Genomic DNA, 22459 nt, shown 5'->3' with positions numbered 1-22459 from the left:
TTGCGTTTCTCATTTCCTAGCGAGCATAGTAGTTTTTAGTAGAGGTCAATCCTATACTGTCTTTAAAACACAAATATGCACTAAAAACGTACAGCAGATTTGATAAGCCGAATCTTCCTCTGATCGAATTATCCTCATTCCCTGCCTATACCAGCTCCCCTGCCTAGAGTCGTAATGACAGCAAACTTCCTTTCACCCAAAGTGTGATGAGCTCCTCATACATATGCTGTAAATCCTAAGCCATGGTTTATAATTTCTGTTTTTCTCCTCTTCCACATTACTCTAAAATAGTCATGTTCACAAATAATCAGTGAGAACAAAATATTCATGTTGCGTTATTGGTAGCTATGACTTTATCCCGCTTCAGATGCATAAACTGTGAGAAGAACTTTACTGGAAGCTTACTAGATACCTTTATAAAGGATATTAGCTTCGTGAAATTACATTGTTTAGTAGCTCTCGCCTATGTCACTTAGCATTATGTGTGAATGATTTTCAAAGTTCAGCATTTGAACAAGTCCATTTCAGTAAGATCTCTAAGTATCTGCAAAAGAAAATTTGAAAATAAAGAAAACTAGTAAAAATGCTGAGGCCCATAGCTCTAATTTCAATCCATTGCATAAGTTAGTCATTACTGATTGCTGTTGTTGGGTTTTATGTGTTTGCCTGTCTTTAAAGTTAGCATTAAAAATATTATGAAGGCAAGTGAAGAGAGCTAAATCTATCTCCATCTACTCAGAGAGAATGCTACCATGAAGGAAATTCTTGTCTCCTTCCCATGCAGATATCAAAGTGATAATCCTCCTCCGGTGAAATATGCTGCTTTTTGGGTTTTCTTTACCTCTGCTTTACAAGAGTGAAATTCATGTCCCTTCTAGCTAAAAAATAGTTGTGAACTCTGTCTCCTTTTTGTACAGTGAGGAAAATTATTTTGGCAATTTATTTTAACACACTGGCACAACATGAAGGTTAAGTACTAAAGCATTCACCTGTGGACACATCTTACACATTTACTAGCTTGCCTGTCTCTTTAGTCTTTCCTAACATTAATACTAGAACACAGAAGGGTAGCTAGAATGTCATCGTCTCTGCTTAGCTGCCACAAGTATGATGTCTGAAATCAGCTCAGCATGGGGCTCTGATGCAGCTTGGTCCAGAACCATGGGAAATGTCCCAAGCTTAAATGCACCTCCCGAGACAATGAATGAGTGAAAGATTATGATTTTGACAAGGAATTTCCTTCTCACAACTTTTAGCTGTTTTTTTCTGATCCCAGTTTGCAGATGGCTGCACTTTGAGACCTCTGTGAACAGCCTTTAGAGCCTGACATAACGTCTTTTTTTTTTTTTTTTTTTTTTTAGGATAACTTTCTCCTAACTATTTAAAGATTATATTTTATGAATTTTCATCAACACTGGTATTTTATTTCTGATGGCAATAAAAACAGATTCTTCATTGCTAAATTCTCTGAAAGGATACTAAAAGCACACCCCTAGTTTGTGACATTTTCCACAGTTTTTCAAATTTCTGAAAAGCTTATTCGTTGATGCTATGTCCTTTCTAGCATCCATCTCCGAAGTCAAATACCCAGAAGCTGGGAAATATAAGATCTAAGGTGGCCTGTTCAAGCTTGTATCAGAAAGCACAAAGGCCAAAGGAAGACAGATGTGCATTCTCAACTATGACATTTTCAATTTATCAAATGTTGTATGTGCTTGATGCACAGGATTGGAAGCGATTCTCTGAAACAGCTAGCTTGATCCCATGTTCTCACAAGCAACAGCAACAGGTAACTCCTACCACTGATTAATGCAACTCTACTCAGAAGTTAGTGAGATTTCTCTGTGTGCCATACTGGTAGGTCTTCTCCAATCAGCAAAAACAATTTTTGAAGTTTTCAACTGTGCTGAAGCTGTTTAGCTTGGTTTTGGTTGCCTACTTTACTATCAACCTACCACATCAATATTTTCAACAGAAAACTTACAAGCAGAAATCAGCATCACTTTGAATACTGTTCTAAAATAGAAAAAAAAAATCATAGAATCATAGAATGCTTAGGGTTGGAAGGGACCTCTAGAGATCATCTAGTCCAACCCCCCTGCATACACAGGGTCACCTAGAGCACGTGGCACAGGACTGCGTCCAAGCGGGTTTGGAAGATCTCCAGAGAAGGAGACTCCACAACCTCTCTGGGCAGCCTGTGAAATCAGAAGAATACATTTTAGCTGAACTTCGTTCAGCTTTAGTGCTAACAATCTGAATATATTGACATTTTAGTCATTTCTTATTGCAGCATCTTAGTAGTAATTCATTACTGCTTATAAAAAAAGCCTTTCAGATATTTAGATAGGAAAATTGAAAGATTTTTTAAATCAAATTAATTCACCTATAACAATTGCTTTCCTTGAAGGCGCTGAAGGAACGAAGTAACACTTCGTTCTCCTCTTATAGGTTTAATAGCTTCTCCCCCTTCTCCCCCACAAGCTCAATGCTAGAACATTTTATCATGTTAATTCTTCCTTTTTTTTAATTAAAAGTAACCAAGTAACACAAGTAACATAATTGATCAAAATGGAGATCCCACAAGTAATTGAGGTTTTTATATTGATTCTATTCTCATAAAAAATGCCAGAGTGCTGAGAAATACCTGACCAGATTTTATGAAATACTTCAAACTATTTCAACTTTTAAACTTCAATAACTTTTGAGATGTTTTCTTAGTTTCAAATTATAGATTACTGTATTTCCTTAGTCTTATGACTCATATATCTTTAATCCTTTGTACAAATTCTAATGGACGGTGGTCTATTTTCACAAAATCTGAATAATATTTTGACAAATTAAACCATATTAAACTATTAAAGTAGGTAGGACTTGTACATGGTTCCGTATATTTTCCATTGAGGTTTTTAGAGAGTTAAACATGGTCCCCTTAATATTCGCAAAACAAAACACATCCATTACTCACGCAGCTTGGAATTCTATAAAAGATTTGGATTAAGCACATGAAATCTCTATTATCATCAAAGGTCAATAAACTTTAATAATCTACTTTTAAAGTAGTTCGCTGCATGGCAAGTTAATTGCTAAAAAGAAAAAAGCCAACATGTAATAGAGGAGTAACAATTATTTCAACATATGAGTCATCCTATGGGTAAAAGAAAAATCTCTATCTTCCAGTAGAAAAAAGTATTTACATATAGGCATTCATTCAAAAATTATTTTAGAACAGCTAATTTTCTTTTATTTTTGTCATAATTTAATGGTGGTATTATACAACAGACAAGCAAGAGTCTATTTTGTTTTCCAATGTGCAGGACACTTGGAAAGCTCTTAAAAAAGAAAAGCAAACTAAAAAAACACAGATATTATTTTCTAAGATGAAATAATAAAGCTGACATTCTTCGAACGTCAGCTCGAAGTCTGACGTTCAAAGTTATCCTATAGTTATTCAATAGTTATCCTATTGAAAGCAGCAGACTATGATCTTGGAGGATAAAAGGAAACTCTTCTTTTTTGGAAAAAATATACCCAATGAATTTGTCACCTCCTCTCTCATGCTCTCATGCCGAAGATGGAAACAAGATATACCTGTCTCTCATTTCTAGTTTATGAGTCTTTTAACCCACTATGAAACTAAACATGAAAAAGACAGACCAAAAAAAAAAGTATTTTTCAAATAATTACATGTTTAAAGCTTCCTAAAGAGGAAAAAAAAAAGGATGCATGAGGGTCATATGCCTCATTAAGTATTTTGCTGCCATACTTCTACAGTAGAACATTCTGCCTCCAAAAACAAATGGAATATTATTTAAAACATAACTCGTAACAGACTGCACCTTGCAAATATGGTACTATTTAACTCACAATATGCCATTTAAGAAAATAGCATTAAGAAATAAGTCTTTCTCTTAAAACAAAATGCTGATGTTACTCTAAATAAGCTAATGAAAGGTTCCAAGTCGACACTCCCAATGATCCCAACAATCTACAAAGCACAGAACAAAATAGGGTAAGCAATAAAAACGCAAAGCCTTTGTACACTTCCCAATATTTCCATTTCACCTCTAGAATAAGGGACTTCTCAAAGGTGAACAATGAAAGGATAACAGCGGCAAGTTGCAATAAAGAAAACCACAGCTGATTATTGCAAAAGAAAATCTCTATGAGGATGTTTCAGCACTGCAACAGCACATCAGAGTAGTTGTGGGACCTCTCAACTTTGGAGGTACTCAGAACTTGAATGTACATGTCCCTGAGCAAGCAGAGCTACCCTAGGTTGATCTTGCTTTGTCAGGAAACTGGACCAGAAAGACTCATTCTTCCTTCTCAAGCTCTTTAGCACCATAACCTTCTTCTGACACTGAGATAAAAACAGTAGCATGCAAAAGCGATGAAGCAGTGGCAAAAAACAAATTTAAGATTTTTTTCAACACAGTTTGTATCTGTACTGGTAGCATTGCCTAGAACTTCACTAACTGTAATAGGCACTTAGACACCTAAGCTAATGTGTAGGCACCAAGTTATAGACCTGTAAATGTAAATATCATAACTTTAAACTGAATCACATCCCACAGAGTAGATATCTGTAGCTCACATAGCCGTTAAGGGCTTCCTTCATAGCCCACAGAGAAAAACATGGTAATTCATGATTTCAGGTCACGATTCATCCAAACCACGGAGCACACAAGACTTCTGAGTGCTCCCAGGACATGATCAGTTCTCTTGCAGTTAAGCTATTTCCACCACTTGTCTAAATACAACAGGGAAAGCTGCAGTCCTACTGCTACTTTTGATTAAGGATCTCTTAAATCAGACTTACAACCAAATACAAAGAATGTTCCTTGTATGCGGAAGATATATAACACAGCTTGTTTTCTCCTAGGTAAGCAAAAACTGCTTCTTACTTTCTCCAATTGATAGCGTTAGTAGACATCATAAATTCAGTACAGGACTTACTGTAAGTTGCTATAAAGCTAGTATCTATAGGAAAATAGAATATTTTAATTTCATGTAAACACCAATATTAACATGTCTTTAAAATTCTGATATGCCATGTCACATGAAATATATAAATTTTTTCAAGGATTTGCTAGAGGACTAACTGTTTCTTGCACTTGTTATACTCTGGTGCCTGACAAGTATTTTACAAGCAGAACTTAGAGGACTCCATTTCCTCTCAGCTATATTACGTTTCCTTGAGTTTTCTTCCTCTTTCTCAACACACACCTTCAGGCTCTGAACTGAAGTCATGCACTAAGATTTGCAGTGTAGGTAAATGGAGCAAAGTTAACTTCAACCTAGCTAGGCTGAATGCTACACATCATGTAGATGTGGAAGAGAATTACTCAAGAAAGCTGTCTGGAACCCTGAACAAATATTTAAGCAGCTGGCCAATCTGAGCTTCATATCTGCAGGGCTGGCAATTTAGCTTGGTTAGGCCTGTACAAACTAAAGTATATTTCTATTTCCAGAAATAAAGTGGAAAGGTTCAGTAACTTAGAACCTCTCAGGAGGTACTTGAGATATTGAAGAAGGAGAATGCTTACCAAATAATCACACATGGAAACACAAGATTGTAGCTACCATTTACACAGAAGTGCAACATTTTTTTATCTTCGGTGTGATGCTTACCTAATATGATGCTTACCTACTAAGAAAAGAAATTTAAATTATGCTTTTCCAATAAAAAGAGAGGGAATATTCTTTTATTTATTTTTTTTTGGTAAGTCAACTTGCAAAACCAGACAACCAAAAACCAAACCAAGCCAAAACCAGTTTGTTACATGCCCTAGATCATACAAGGATCACTAGCAACTGGAAGCAGTTAACTACCACAGGGATGAGATCTGTTAGAAATTATAAACACACATGAGTTTTACAAACTATAATGTCCCCAATTAACAAAGTTTTCTATAGCATCAAAGCTAATAGGTCCAATTTCAACTTTGTTTCATGAAAGTAAATTGATATCTTTTTAATTTCCTTGCTAGCTGAGTCATAAGGACCTCATTTTTTTTTAATCTCTGTGAACTCTCTGCAATTAGAGGCAATGACTAAAATACAGTCTATTTTACACAGCAATTACTTCATGCTGTAAAATAGGTTGCATGGCTGAACAGAGAACATCAAGGAAACTTTTTAGGAATGCAGAGGAAGTACAGACATTAGAAAAATGGATTCCATTTTATATTTACAGGGTGGGACTGGATGTGGGTGTTTCAAAATACTACAAATTGAAGATGGTATTTACTATGGGATCACTTAATGTTCTTGTACAACCAAATTTTGTACCAAGACATTGCTTTGCATGAGAGTATGCATACACTGCAATAACAACGGATTCAGGAAGACAATCCACAAAGAACTCTTCAATTCAGTTATATAATCCAAAATAATTCATACTTATTCAGATATCTTTATTTCCCTTAATGATTTCCTCTCAACCTTTAGTTTTGTATCCACGGCAGACTACTTCAGTACTTCAGAAAATATTAGTTAAACTTTAAAAGCTAAGGACAAAATAAGTACATTACACTGCCTATAAAGAGAGGAGGAAAGCAACAGACCAGTACACTTGCAACAGTCAAATAAACTTGACAGGATTTTTGTCAGTGACCACGAAAAGGTCAGAATTTCACCCAGAACTGCAATGAAAGGGCAGAATTGATCTACTTTAACCTTCTAAAATTAAAACCAATCAACTAGAACTTGCCAACCTAAGTTCCTATTATAGTCAGCAGAAAAAAGGCAGTCCTGGAATTCACTTCTTCAGAACAAGCAATCTTAGAACTGAAATGCTCTATGTGTTTCCTGTTTCTCTCCATTGACCAAAAGAAAAGCTCTGGATGATTAGCTCAGGTTCAGCAGTCTAAAGTTAATAGATGTAGAAAGTTCAATCAATCAAGTTTATTTTTCCTTCTTCAGAAATTTTCCACATTCACAGAATCATTGTCTTAGTGTGGGATAATACCCCTGCTATCTACTGGAGAAAAAAAATTAAAAAATAAAAACAGTGATAACATCAAAGTCATAAAAATCTACTGTTTCATATACCTTTTTCAATGTATTGCAAAGAAGATAGATTTTTTAAAAATTTTCTATTCCTAAATTTTCTTTCTGCAATCAAACTTAAACAGAGGCAAACCAATGATACAGCAAGTTCCTGCTGATCAAACTACATTAGTCTTTGCAGACCACATTTGGTTGTATAACCACACACTTTATAAAACATCAGCCAAAAGTTTTAGACCTCCAAATATATTCATTTTGCCAGACACTAAGGTTTTTAGTAGTTTATACCTGTCCTGCCATAAAAAAAGTTCAAAACCAGAGTCCATGACCTGAGAGGATTTCTCTAGATACTACAAAAACAAAACTGTGGAAATATCAGGATGTCTAACCCACTGAATACACTACTGACTAGACGCACAGGATCAGACACTGAGTGTTATTTCCTTGCCAGATTAAGTTAGCTTTTAAGTGTCCATTAACAGGATGTAACTTTACTCGGTTTAAGTTAAAACAGATTTCTTCGATTGAGACAATGTTAAAGGTTTTCATGATATAGCTATTTATTAGTTCTGTTTAATACATTACCCTCAGTTTTATGGTGTGTCATATGAAGTCTGAATGCAAAATATTCCAGTCAAAAGCAATATTAGATATTTCACTTCAGAACCCATACCTTATTTAGTAGCTGATGAATGACAAAGCATTTTTTGGTATAGAGGCACTATACATACAGAGTATGTATACAACATATTGAACATATTACATAATATAAATCTACCTATAATATTTTCTCCAATAAAAAACAAACCCATAGTAATATTTTGAAGTAAGTGGAAAAGTTTCATATACACTACCTTTCAGAACACTTGAACAAATTTGTATTTAACAGCTTATCTCTGGAGAATGCATAACTGCTATGTAAAATAAAACAAAATGTGAAACCTAGCCTTCAAACTGTTCAATTAGTTGTTCTAAAAGCTTCTGGGCTACTGCTGTTTCTCTTCTTTTAATTCACACTCTAGCATCTCCATATGAATGGGCAAAACCATATCTGGCAATCACCAATTGTCACTAACCTATATCAGCTTTCCCAATCTAGACACACTGACATCTTTTATGACTCCAAATCCTCTTTATCCTCTTCATTACTAAACTAATATAGTTCCAGAAGCTTCAGTGATGGCTTATTTTAAACAAATATCCAGACTTTTTACTTTTATGTCATGCTCAATAAAAACATTTCAGAATCTGAAGAGCTGACTTACCATTTTCTTCCAAGTACATCAGAAGGATGCTGCTGGATTCAGTCCCTTCAATGGCATAATCAAGTGCAATGTTTCCATTAACATCTTGCAGCAGTACATTTGCTCCAGCCTGCACACGAGAATTAAGAACACTTCAGGATTTTGTAATGAAGTTTCAGTACACTATAGGGCTTCTTACATATTGGGACTGGTTGACATTCCCATTCAAAAACATTTCAAAACTTGAGTTTGGGGACAGTTGATTCATTGTAGCCTGAAGCATAAAATAAAAACAAAGATAAAACTGAAGGACTCCTGATTGTCACAAAGAGCTGGCACAGCTGACATGGGTAGCGCCCAAGCTGTCCAGCCTGCCTGTACTGCACAGATGTCTGAGCTGCCCATCAATGAGTTTTGGAACCACCACGGTTTGCAGCTCAGCGTTTCAAAGTAAAGAAAGCTGTCATCAATTACAGCCTGCCTTTAAAATACTGCACAATAAACAGCAGTGGTTCAACAGCTGACTGACAAGCAGCACGGACACCCATGCAGCAGTGATGGGTAGACAGCTGCTAGGGGTAACCTCATCAGCCGGGCCAACCCCTATGGCCTCATTCATCAATCAAACTTCAAAGAGAATCATCCTGTGCTAAATAAAATTGCCATTTGTCACCAACTGAGGACAATGAAAGTGATCTTGATAATTTCAGCTCTACTCCCTAAAGGAGCTAAGCTGACATTTCTATAAATTTCATTCAAAATCCAACATAAAGGACAGACAAATACAGGGAGCCACAAAACCATTTGTGGGGAGAATGGGGGCAGAGATAGGCACATGAGAACCACAAAGAGAAACTACCAGGATGATGAAAACTCATATTTTTTATATTGAATATTGTTAGAACTTTCAATATGAGGGACATTTTTTTCCTTTTTTTTTAATATGACAGCTTTTTTTTTCTTTGAAAATATTACATATATCTGGTAGACATAAAAATTTACGCTACAGTGAAATGTCACCTTTCATTTTTTACAGGCCATAATTTTAATTCATTTCAAGTGTTCTCTCTATGGCTTTAACTGAAATCAATTATGAGACAAAAGTGACCTCTGGTAAATTTAATTACTTTTCTTACCTACTTGTATGATAAAAGCATAGCTAATAAAAATGACGGCTACCAATGTCAGTCTTTCTTTAAATGAGAGTGGCAAAGGTAAACTGGTAATAAATTATTAATTTTAAAAGATATGACTGAAAAGATATTCTTTCAGGAGCTTGCACAGTAAGTATCATATCAAATAAAACCTCCTAGTGCGTCAGCTCCTGGCTCTGGGTAATGTATGACATGAAAGTCGGAAAATTAATGTGGGTTTCATGTCATCCGCCTTAAACTGTTAAAATGGACTGCTAGTCTGAGCTAATCCCCTGGGTTCTCTATGCAGTGAAAGAAGGGACAAACAGGCATCAAAGAAGGACTCACCCCAACTATTTCAAACACTGAGATATCCTACCAGAGGATATCCTACATTATAAGATAACCTGTCTAACAAGGTACACTACTTTCTGCTAGTGTCTGTCAGGACAGCAAATTTAGATAAAATGCATAATTTGTAGATATCTAAATGAGAATAGATAAGACGAGTTGACACTGTAGTGAAAAGGAATGGAAGGAGATGTTCAAAATCTAAAATGTTTTATTCATTATAGCGCTATGAAAAGTTGTGTTTATCTATCCTACAAGGGCCAGAATTGAAGAGACAATAAAAAAGTTGGCAAAGAGCATAACGTCTTTGCAGAATGGCTTAATCACGTTTACTGTATCTGTTGCACTACTAGGCAGCAAGATTCTGTGTTTTGGCTTCTATTCGCTGACCCATGAGGGTTTGGTAGTAATTGTAGAGTCAAAGAATTAGCACATGATTTGTGGATGTTTCACCATGTGATGAAAAAGAGGAATAAAGCCTTGAAGGTACCTACACTTCCTTGCATGTAAATAATTTCTGAGCAAGGTCAGAAGAAGTTCAGGTAGATAATAACAAAACAAACTTACACATACTTTCTTCCTTGTTGAGCTATGAAACCAGCATACTTTTAAAATACTAAAATTCAAAAAAGTAGGATATTTAACTTGGCCAGCAGCACACTGTTCACTCTTTCTCCAAGGTGTAATGTCATTGAATGATGCTGAGAATGAATCAGCTCCTCATAATTTTTATTGGGTCCTACATTAGTTTGTTTCTTTCTTTAATTGCTTCAATTCCTAAATAATTTCCTTTAGTGACCAAAAGTTACAAATATTTCAAGTGTTAGTATATATGAAACCTCAGCAGCACACAAACACATTCTTGATCTTTTATGTTTCCTCTATATGGTGCCAAGTCTACAAAGGAATTACTTAATGTGGACCCCAAGTAGTTCCACCAACTTAATTCACTAATAGATTTGATCAGCTACCAAAGATGTATGTGCTTCATATGGGCTACATACAATAAAACCCTAAGATCCAATTTTCCACGACAATGACTTACTTGCCAACTTGTTCTCCTTTCACGATTTTTAAAGTACCAAAACAAATGACTGAGGCTTCAAATAATCATTAGAATTAATCAAAACTATACTAGGCCTTTAAAATCTGCCTGATTATTTATGTATTTATTTTATTATTACTATCATTTTTTTTCCAAAATCATAATAAACAAAACCCATTGCTTTATTAAAATTAAAGATAAGACTTGCTGGATTCATCTGACTTCAGGATATCTGATTTTATTAACCACATCAAATGTTTTGAGAATAGTCAGAAATACCAGCATTTGTAAAGTCCAATATATTTCATAAAGCAAGTGATCTTAAGTATAGCATATAAAAGAATATAATCATTGTTCTGTGAGAGGAAGCATCCTATTGAGCACTATGTGTTTGAGGATTTAGGTGCACATGGATTCAGGTACTAGAAATGTTTCTTAAATTCACTTTCTTTAGCCATTCTCAGAATGCTTCTTAACAGTTTCTATTTTTACCAAGATCCCTTTTTTTTTTTCTCATTTTCCTCTTTCACGTGGCACCATGGAAAACTATAACCATTTGAAAGTAACCTGCTAACAAAAACTTTATAGCGAGGAACTCCTTTTAATAAACTTTTTATATTCTGAAACAGATTCTGGAATACTTATAGATGAAACACTCTCACCAGGTCTTAGTACTTATCATTCAAACGTTCAAATCAAGCTAATGAAAAACAAATTCATTAATCCAGGTACATGTGAAATGTTGCAAATTTATACCACTTTACAAGTGCTCACAATATCGATTTCATTTAGATTTAGTGATACGGCTACTGTAGCAGATGAGAAAGAGTATAGAATTTCCCAGATGTTTCCACTGGCTCACCAGGCACTTTTCTGCCAGTAACTGATACCCAGTGACCCAAAGAAAGGTAAACTATAATGCACACTTCATGTTAATCAAGGAAATATAGGGGCCTGTTAATATAAAAACCCCTCATAAATTTGTGTCTTTTCATTTTGCCACACACTAATATGCACATGCTGCATATTGCACATGTAACTTATTTAAACATCTCATGCTCGTGTCTCTTTGTATCTATCTATATTTCAATCTATTTCAGAATAATACAGTAAAAGGGGAGAGCAGCATTTTACACACAAAGTCAGAGCAGTAGGACCTGAACTCTTCCTTCCCAAATAGTATTTCAGAAAGTGTAGAACCCAATAGCTTCTGAAGTCCAAGCACTATTAAAGACCTATACATTTTTACAAAATGCTGCATTCACATCTGAAATGCGTTTTTCAAGATTGACACAATATGTGTTTTAGCATATATGACCTGAAAAGCAAAACCTTGTATTCTTCAACATTTCAGCGGGAATCTGCATTACTGGAGTGTATCAACACAAGTGCTTCACAAGAACACCTTCAGTTCAAGTAAAGAGGTATGAAAACAATGAACACATCTGTACATGCTGTTCATAGTCGCATTTTCCCTTGTCTGACACTATGCAATCACATGCATTGTTTTTTACTAAACGCTACAGTAGCAATTCAAAACATGATAGTATGGTAACAGCAAGAGTTAGCCCACTAAGCATTTGTGACATTTCACTTGCCATAACGTAAGTATGTGTATATATAACACAAATAGATATCCATATTGACCTACACCTTTGCACTAGTTTCATTAAAAAGTTTTGTTCGTGCATGGATATCCAAAGGTTTCGCACACATATATGCAGTGTCTCATGTATACCATGGATTGAGTACAGGCAATCCAACTGTGAGGCAAAGTGTGAACAGTCTTGTAGTACACTATCGGTTGAGAAGAAAGTAGCAGCAAACAGGATATAACACTCTATTTGCTTGTTAACAGGGCAACATACAGGAAATCCAACATGCCCAAGGGCTCTATGGGTTCCATTTGATCTTGCTCTGTAATCTCAAAGACTTGCATGAATTTTTATTCAAGACACCAAACCCCAGAAATCTATCTGCCTCCTCTTTTTGCAGCTTATATTGGCCTTCATTACTTTGACTTTCATTCATTAACAGAGCAAAAGGTATAATGTTGTTCAGGATAGTGTTGTGTTACACATCATTAGCAATGGATCTTGCTTTTCGCAAATTCCTGATGCTAAGCAGAACAGGAAAAACTCTTAAGGAGGGCTCACAAAGGTCAAAGGCTTTTTCACATTAGAAAAATCGCAGACAAAGAAATAAAATTAAACATTAAATGAGAATGGCTGAGCAGCTGCTCTCAGTTCAACAGCATCTTTTTCTTCCAACTAATTTCAACAACAGACTTCCTGTAGGCAGGGTATTTCACAGAAGTAACAATTTGGTTACTAGAAGAGCTGGGGGGAAAAAAACAAACGAGTATTCAGTGTTTACCAACTACAGATGTGCACTGACAGGTCCCCTAGCTGGTCCATGTTGCAGTTCTACTTACTAAGAAGATACTTGACACACATAAGTTGGTCAAATACTTTTGTTTTCATTTTTTTGGATATAAGACAATCTAGGCACTATTTTAGTGAATGCGGATATTGTCTCTGAATGTTGATTGCAGTCTTAATATTTTGAATTTGACTTTTTCCACACATCTTTGAGGACCTCTCCTACCTCTCCAAGGCATTGTTGATTCTTCATAATCAATATCTCTCCTTTTGGAGTAAAGCATGGATTCTTGTCCAAAAATAAAATGTCAGAAGAGATGCCCAGAAGCCCATGATAAGGTAGTGAACTTCCCTTGAGCTGATTCAGGACTAGGAAACTATCATGATGCTTTCCTACTTCTAAATTTTAACTGCTATTCCTAACAGCCAGGACTTGACAGAGAATGCAAGAGGGGCAACAAATGTTTATAAGCCACCTATAAAGCCCTGTAATTTCCACTAGAGTCTATGAGGCTAGTGAAGCCTGCCAAACAAAACACGGATAGGGCACAACATTCCTCCTGTATGGCAGACAGAAATGGCACTGCTGGAAAGTCATCCACCAAAGAGCAATAGCTGTTATATTGCTAACCCTAGCAGGGTTTTCTCTCATATATCTTGGTGGAACAGAAAGGAATTAAAATTTCAGCTGTACAAAACCGGCATTTCACAAGCCTGTTCTTCGGGGCCATTTTCCATTTTTGCACCCTGAGGAAACACACCTGATCTTTGATTAAACAGGAACTTCAGGCATTCAAGACTGATGACTGAAGCTTCAAAGTGTTATGTTTTGTAAATAATAAACTACAATTGCTTCCAGGTAGTTAAGTTCCACATCAAACCAACCCCCACCACAGGCTCTAATGGGAACCAGACCTAGGCGTAACTTTTCCTGAATTATAGGCTTTCCTCAGTAAATTCTGATTTATTGAAATCAGAACTTTTAAGTGCCTTGAAAAAATGCAAATAGAACTCTCATTATAATGTATGGATTTTCAATTTGAAAATGTTTTCTTCCTTTGTTTCCAGAGCGTCTCTGATGATCAAACTAATCTGAATTACAAGAAGTAAAGTTCCATAACACAATTCAGATCTTAAACATAGGGATCACAAATCAAAACAACAACTGTAAAGATCTAATTGCATGTATTGTTCTTGCAATTTGATACACGAACACATGTTCATGCACAGACTTGTGAAGCTACAGAAACACTATACAGAACACATACTTGTACTCAGCTGATACCCTTTTCTGTAGGGCAGCATGTTTAGGCATATTCTCTCAGGAAGACAAATTCTCCTTTAACACAAAAAAACCTCTTCCATTTACTTCCATGGACTTACAGAACTCCAGGACAGCAGTACAAACTCAGCCAGCTGAATATACAGGCCCAAGATTTCTTCCAAAATCTTAAATCAATGGTTTCCTCCAAACTACAGGAAATTGAGCAACTCCAGAGCTTCTCTCCCTCATACAGGAAAGATACTATCAATCAGCAGTTTGATATCTTTGTTCTATTTTGGGGTTTTGCACTCCCGGGGAGGTGCTACTGTGCATAAGCCCATGCCTGTCACATTACCAAGATTACTCTTCCATAAAATGGAGGAATTGTCTGCCATATGGGTAAGCTTAACTTGTGAAATAAGGTAAAGCCTGGATTCTGTTTTGACATGCCTCATCCAGCATCATCCAAACACAAAACTCAATCCCTATGCTATGCCCATGAAAACACAGCCTAGAACCAAAGCCGAATTCATTGCCATATAAATGCTCTCCTGGCATAGAAAATAAGTTGGATCAGGGATTATCTGCCTCCCTCAAGACACTCTAAATGCAAGAAGGACAGAAGTCAGTGCAGACAACCACTCCTCTTTCAAGCTTGGGAACACAGGACTTAAGCAGTCTACAGTCCAAGAGCATAAGGAAAGGCAAGATCAGGTCCCGCGGTGATCAAGTGAGATTCCAAGGGAGGAGCTGAAACCCAGGAGAATTCATATACTGTGCTGATCTCCAAAAAACCATAGATAACACCCTTGTGTAACAGTATAGCTGCGTCATTTAGGAATTTAATTTTATGACAATAAACTATCAATCATAACTGCTAAAACATCACATGCATATACATTGTAATGGTATAGCATAATTATGCATAGATACATATATTAAGATGCTTATGCAAAATAGTAAGTATCTATGTTATAGTAAGTATTACAAAATACCATTGCAATTTTTCTTTTCCAATATAGTTACATGCTAGACAAGCCAAGCAAACTTCACATAAACACACTTGGGAATTTTATCATCATAATTATGTAAGTAAAGTGATTCAGCTATTGTGTGCAGACAAGTTCTTTCATTCATTGCACTCTTGGGTTCCATACCGCAGAAAGAAGCATCAGGATCTGAACAGGCAACTTAACTTCTGATCTCAAAATAGACTTTTTTTTTAATCCAGAAATTAGGATTTCTGGATGCATAGCAATGCACATTATACAGTGTACATTATAGTGTTCTGGAAATCCAAAGTACCTTAACTTTTGTAAAAGATGTTTTTGTTAAGAAGTGGTAAAAAAGTGCAAATAAAGTGGCTGTTTATAAAAACTCTCAAATAGAGGTACCCATATAAGACCAGCAGTGTCTACAGAAATACACGATTTTATTGGAAACACACTTCTTTGTTGTTGCAGTATGTGGCAAAACTAATAAAATAGTACTTTAAAATCATCATTCAATGCTCAAGAATTATTTTGATAATCACTTAATTTATGGAGAAGTCAATTTTTATTAAACTAGTAATTGCAGGCAATGTCAAACCACAGAAAGGATTTTCAACAAGTTAAAATAAGGGACATATTGCCATGGGACATACTGCAGATTGCTTGACAGGCATAGTCTGTTCCACTAATGTATTCAGAAGATAAAAGAATTAGCACTGATGACTGAAAACTGAAGACCAACATATTCCCATCTGCTTCTGCAGCATGGGGACTTAAATTCTGCCCATCAGCTGGAAGGCTTGTAAAAGGCAAAACCGTTGACTTCCACTACTGAACTCCACTGATAACACCACAGTCAGTTTGTTTTCAGTAACTTCTTTCAGAGAAAATACAACTAAGCATAGAGATAGAAAATGAAAAGTTAAAACCTGCTAACCCAGAAGCTACTAGCTCAAAATAATGCAAATTTCTCAAATTATAACTGTTTCTACAGCCTATCACCACAACATTCATGAGGATTTGGGAACATCCTATTAATTCAAAATGCATATAGCTATTTATGTGGATCTTAATAAGCTGGCAAGTAGACTTTCATGGTTGTTCTCCATATTCTGACTCCTCCTATGCATCCCCAAGGTTTCTTGGAATACAATCTTTTAATTTCTGAGCTAAATAAACTCCTGTTTCCTTGACCTAGATTTTTCTCAGGAAATTATTTTTCTTTCCTAACTTCTATCACCTAAGTCTCTTAAAATATGCAGAACAAGCAAGCTAGCTGAATTAGAAGTTATGACAGAATTTTATTGGTGTATCCATTTTTCCTTTTTTTGCTACCAGTCTTCAGTATTTTTCCAGCAAGCTCAGCTAAGCAGTCTTAATAATCAAAATTCTTAGCTCAAAAATATGACCAAACTTTATAATTAGATTTGAACACTAAGTGCAGTAGCCTTCATGTGTCCTCCTTACGTGTATTCATAGCTACTTGATTAGTTGTCTGCTTTTAAAGCTATGAGGAAAGGGGCAAAAACAATATGCTTTTCTCCTGCATTTCATATTGGCTGCATTTCAGAAAGGGGTGGTAGATTTCAAGGTGCCTTAAACACATTGTTAGACAAGTGAAGGTACTGGGATTTAGGTGTGATGATCTCTAACAGCCGCTTTGGGTTATGGGTAGAATGTGCTCAAGCTCAAGACCACGTCCCCAGTTAGCCAGGTGATTACACATCAAATTCTTCTGTCGCCATGCATAAGGTTTATTCAAACACAAATGGCTGGAAAGTATCTTGTTTGCAAGTTGTGTACTCGTAAGTAAAGATATTGGCTGTGTTGTGTTTTCTCAAAAAAGAGATATAATGATGAGGCACTAACAGATCTGAGCAGGTGCTATAAGCATGAAGAACCTCCTGCTTAGCATGTCAGCAGAAGTTTAAATTAGAATTAGATGGAGCAGTTTAATTGTCTCAGACCTTTAAATTTTCTTCGAAACATTTTCTTTGCAAGTAAGAAAAAAATCAAGAAACACTCCCAAAATGTATTTTCATAAAACAATTTAGTATCTATACTTGAAGTTGAGGAACATAAAGAAATGTCAGAAAAAAAATAGTTGTGTGACACTACATCACAGAGAAAAAAAAATTTGTCCAGAAGAGCACTCAGTTCTATTTTAAAGACTGTAGCAAAAATGCTAATGATCAGAACAAGGTCATCAAAAAGAGTGGCTGAAGTATGGAAGGATGGGTATATAACTTGCTATTGCCTATAACTTGCTATTGCCAACCCTTAAATTGTTTGGCAAGAAAAGAGAATTAGAAGGGAACCTTCAAAGAGCATTTATGGCTACGGACTAAAATTTCCCCATCTGCTTGGGCACATGGGACTTGCACACTCCCCATCAGTAGCAGGGCTTACAGGAGGAAATTAAGTGATTCAAGTACTGAATGCTTCTGATAACAGTGTAGAAGCACACATTCTTTTCAATTCTAAATTAATTTTAATCATTAAAAATGCACAGGCACACTGAAAAGTGATCTGTCCCTGTCTCATTATATTGGAATAAAAGGTCATTTTACAAAATTATTGCCTGTTAGTTTTAGAACAAGTAGAAAGAATTTTTTCACAGAGCGGGGAGTAAGCCTGTCAAATATCTTTTGAGTCAGTTACTACAAGGGATGGTTTACTGGGATGGTTTACTTTACAACTGGGATGGTTTACTTTACAACTGGGTTTACTTTACGACTGGGATGGTTTACTTTACAATCGTTAATGAAGTTGGCAATTAATAAAAATCTCCTCAAAACAAAACAAAATCTCCTGTTTCAGGAAATAAAAGGATTGCCAGAATTAGTAAGAACTGTCATTAATGTAAACCCCTACACAGTAAATAAGTTACAATTTTATTGGAGGCAAAAAGGGGTAAGAAACATCCTCTGACAATCAACCATAGCACAACTAGGGCATAAACCAAGCAACAATGAAATAAATCTTTCTGATAAAAACAATGGTAAGTACTACCTTTTGCTAATACATTTTCTATTAGTTTCCATGTCTGTGTATGCTTGCCTGCATGCATGTTTCCAGGATCATTTAAATGATGCAAATAGTGGAAAAAACATCTGATTGGAACCAGAACTTTAGATGTTATTTAACAAGATGGTCTTCTACTTAGTCTGTGTGGGGGGAATAAGCATTTTTTTCCTTTCAATGCACATTCTCATATCCTTGACTGTAGTTACACAATTTCAAGACACTGATACTGAAGACACTGATTATCAGACTCCAGTCCCTGCTGAGATTACATAGGCACACACAAATATATATATTAAGAGAAAATGACAAAGCCTACATTAACGTATTGATATGTACTGCAAAAACAAAGTGGATTACGCATCTCTGTTAGAAAAGAGATTAAACAGTACACAGAAAATGATAGCTGCATACACTATACAGTTTTTGCAAAGATAAATGCATTCATTTCATGCTAGGAACCAAGAGTCCAAAACCACTAATTTAACACAGTTAATTTGCATTTTTGCTATGAGACAGCCTCATTGTGTTGATTGATAACATAAGCATATTCCACGCGTATAGGGGAGAGAGCGTGTAGGAGCTTAATCAGTACTTAGTGTGACACTGTCCTGCTGGTTAGTAATTAAATCTCACTCACTCTACAAACAAGTCCTTGCGTGACACACCAACTGTTTTCAGAAAGTTTAACATGCCAGTCATCTGAGTACAGAAAGCAATTGTCTTGAACTCTAGAGTGTACCTACACAACTCACAAGGATGCTACACCACTGTTTTGCTACGCATGAAGTACAGTATTTGTAGAAAACCTCCAGCCATACAAAATAACAGCATTTTTCTGTGTGGGACTTACTGTGCAAAAAACAACCCTGATGGAAAAAACATATAATCCATGCCAATTTTTCTCATCAGTTACATAAAAAGAATAGCATATACCCATACATTCAATCAAAAGGAGCATAATCAGCAGCTGTAATTTACATATTAATCAACCATAAGATTTCAGGTCTATTTGCATAAAGTGCTGTCAGTTATTTACTGAATATTCTGACAAAGTGATAGAATTTTAGAAAAAAAACATAAAAACACCTAAAGACATAATGTTGCATGGATCATAGATTACCTACATATTTTAACAGATCATTTTATTTTTAATCATTTGTGTTCACACAACGTAATGTTGTGTGATGGGCACAAAATGAATGATGGGCATGAAAGATTATTCCATATCAGGGCCCAGCAACATGATTCTCTGATCTTCTTTACTGCCCCCAAAGCTTTTCTCGTTCCTACAAATTTTATGAACATCCTTCTTGCCATCAAGTGTGTTTTTACATTTGTAAAGTAAGAAGTATTATTCTTAGTCTTATTATAATACCATAGTCTTGCATTTTTTAATCCAACAAATATTCCCTTTTTTATCATTTTTGAAAAAAAAAATGTGCATAGTATTTAAAAGTTTGCTGTAAATCTTAGTTCCTGATGAGTCATTTAAAATAAAGTATGAGACAATAAATTTTGACTTTAACATAGGTGCATCTGTTTTTCATAAATCCCACAGAAAGCAATTCTTTTAATTAAATTTTATTCTTGCTTTCCACCATTCTCTCAGCCTTTCTTTCTTGCAAACAGCACTGTATCTTGTCTAATCTCTTTATCAAAAGGAAGAAAACCAAACTACACATAACTTTTCAGCATTTTTCAGTTTAAGGCTTTAATTCCCATGCTTCATTATGCACCCCAGTCTCATTATCTCAGATTGTTTTGCACTGAACTGACTTACCTACTTTTCCTCACAAGGTTTACACCATTTATTTGGGATGTCAGTATTTTTCTCCTTTCTTTTTTTCTCTATTCTAATTGAAGAGACTTCAGAAACACATGCAAACACAACACTTTTACTGACCCTCCTGTCACCTCATTTATCACCTCCACTAACCCTGCACTGTTACAATTTACCAAAACCATCTGCTTTCAATCCATAAGCCATTTTTTCCTGCAGCAGTTTTCTTTCCAATGCCTTTATGCATCAATTTTCAGGGTGGCATATCAAGACAAGTTGCCCTTGAACTTTTCATAAGTAGTATCAGTGCTGTATTTTCCCCTACTAATTCACTCACAAATTCAAGATTCATTTGATGGCTCTTTTTTTGCCATGTTTACTAGCCTTTCTAAATTACGCATTTCAAAATATACCATAGAACTATTTAATTCCAATGTTTCCCAAACAAAAACACACAAGAAGTCACATAAGTGGGTTCTTTTTTAAAACTTTTTGGAAGAGGAAAGGGAGAGGGGTGGTCTTTTTGAACACTGCAAGACAGCTCTACCCAGAAAGAATATCCCTCTCTCTCTTTTTTTTTTTTTTTTTTTCTTTTTCAGAGAAGCACAGCAGTTCACAAGACGGATTCAACAAGAATTCCTAAACTCTGGAAATCATATCTACCATCCTTGATATAGCTTTTGGTTACTAGAGTTTTGCAAGGTCATCTTTCTGTGAGCTAGCCATTTTTGTCAGACACAGGAAAATGGTGATAATGAGAGATCTCAAAGAATGGAAACTTGTTTTTGACTTGTTATGGTTGTTAAAAACTTGATTAATTATTGAAGAAGGGAGTATAAAAATGAACTGAAGGAGCCTTGTCTGTTGTGTAACATTTCATACTTAGCAGGAATGCCTAAAGCAAATGGCAGAATCAGCCTTCTTCCTCCTACTAGGGGGAAGCAAATCTAGGTAAGCAAATGCTCCCATAAGAAGATATACCATTTATGTGTACACCCCAGTCCATTAGATCTAACACCAATGGCACACTATCATTGAAAACAAACTGCTCAACCCACCACACGGCCAAAGCCCTCTCTTACCCTCTAATCTCCCCAGGCTTCAAGAGAGGCAGCACCACATTGCAGGAATTAGCCAAACTAGCTGCAACCGTTCAGGTGCTGGTAGCACAGAACTTAGCACAAGCAGTTTATCTGTTTTCTCAAGTAGTTTTGCAGATGGCCGACCTTCATATGAAGCTGAGTGTTGTCCCAGATATGAGGTATACTGCAAGTCTGCACCACTCTAAATCTTAAACACCTCAGGCTACTGCTCTAATTACTATACCTGGCAAAATTCTAGTCTTTATCCTTTCAAATTTTCTTTTATTTGTCTAGCTCCTGTAAAAAAATGTAAACCAGTAAGAATACGAAAATCAACAGGAACTGTTTAATAATTTCAAATTATTGAAATTGCCTTCATCAAAGGATTCTCTTTTCTCTTTGTAATTCTCACTTTAATCATGTTTTTTGACTAAGCATGTCTTTGGTATATTTCTCTTTTGTCTACCTGTTTATACCTTTTATTTGATCAATATTCAGATTTATGTACCAGTGTGCAGTTTCTCTTATAAATATTATTGAGGCAAAGAATTAATTGCAGATCTAAATATCATTCTCAGCTTATTGCCAGGAACTCTGTATCTGACTTTTACAGCTTTGAGGATCCTTTTCTTTTAGAAGTAACCTCTGTTTAAAGAAAAAAATGTTGTCCTTGATTTCATACCACTTGTCTGTCATGGATTTGATTTTCAGATTTTATTTAGTTATTTTTTCCTGGCAGTTTCCAAACTCTTTTTATGAATTACATTTTTAAAAAATTTTCTCCTTTCTGGTTTCATGCCACAGGAGTTTACCCATAACCTAGCAGGCATCACATATCCCCCCACAAAAATTTATTTGCTGCAATTCAATTCAATTGAATTAGTGTTTTTAAATATCCTCTGTATGTCAGTTTATTATTTTAAGCACACAGCCAGGATAATTATATCTACACTACACTCTGAATAGATGCCACGTGGGAATGTAATATTAGAATGAATCTCCTAAGACACTACCTTGCTAATGCAGGTAAACACATAGCACATTATGTCCTTCATAAATTCAAGCTCCATTTTAAAATCAATTAGGGCTTTTTTTTTTGTCCTTTACTATTCCTACACGGAATGCTGTTTCCCAGACTGTCTCCTA

At 35.6% G+C, this 22459-nt stretch overlaps 1 protein-coding gene across 1 annotated transcript in view; it reads right to left on the bottom strand.

Moving 5' to 3' along the window:
* MYO16 (myosin XVI) overlaps window positions 1–22459 on the bottom strand; it is a 250981-nt gene that overhangs the window by 192653 nt on the left and 35869 nt on the right. Inside the window, exon 4 of the mRNA XM_010216802.2 lies at window positions 8280–8388. Coding sequence (XP_010215104.2) covers window positions 8280–8388 — 109 coding nt within the window. The remainder of the gene's footprint in view (window positions 1–8279; window positions 8389–22459) is intronic.

Source organism: Tinamus guttatus, unplaced genomic scaffold, assembly GCF_059628265.1.
Source record: "Tinamus guttatus ecotype Peru unplaced genomic scaffold, ASM5962826v1 Tinamus_guttatus_pri_ptg000047l, whole genome shotgun sequence".
NCBI classification, from domain to species: domain Eukaryota; kingdom Metazoa; phylum Chordata; class Aves; order Tinamiformes; family Tinamidae; genus Tinamus; species Tinamus guttatus.
This window is presented reverse-complemented; position numbering and strand designations above follow the sequence as displayed.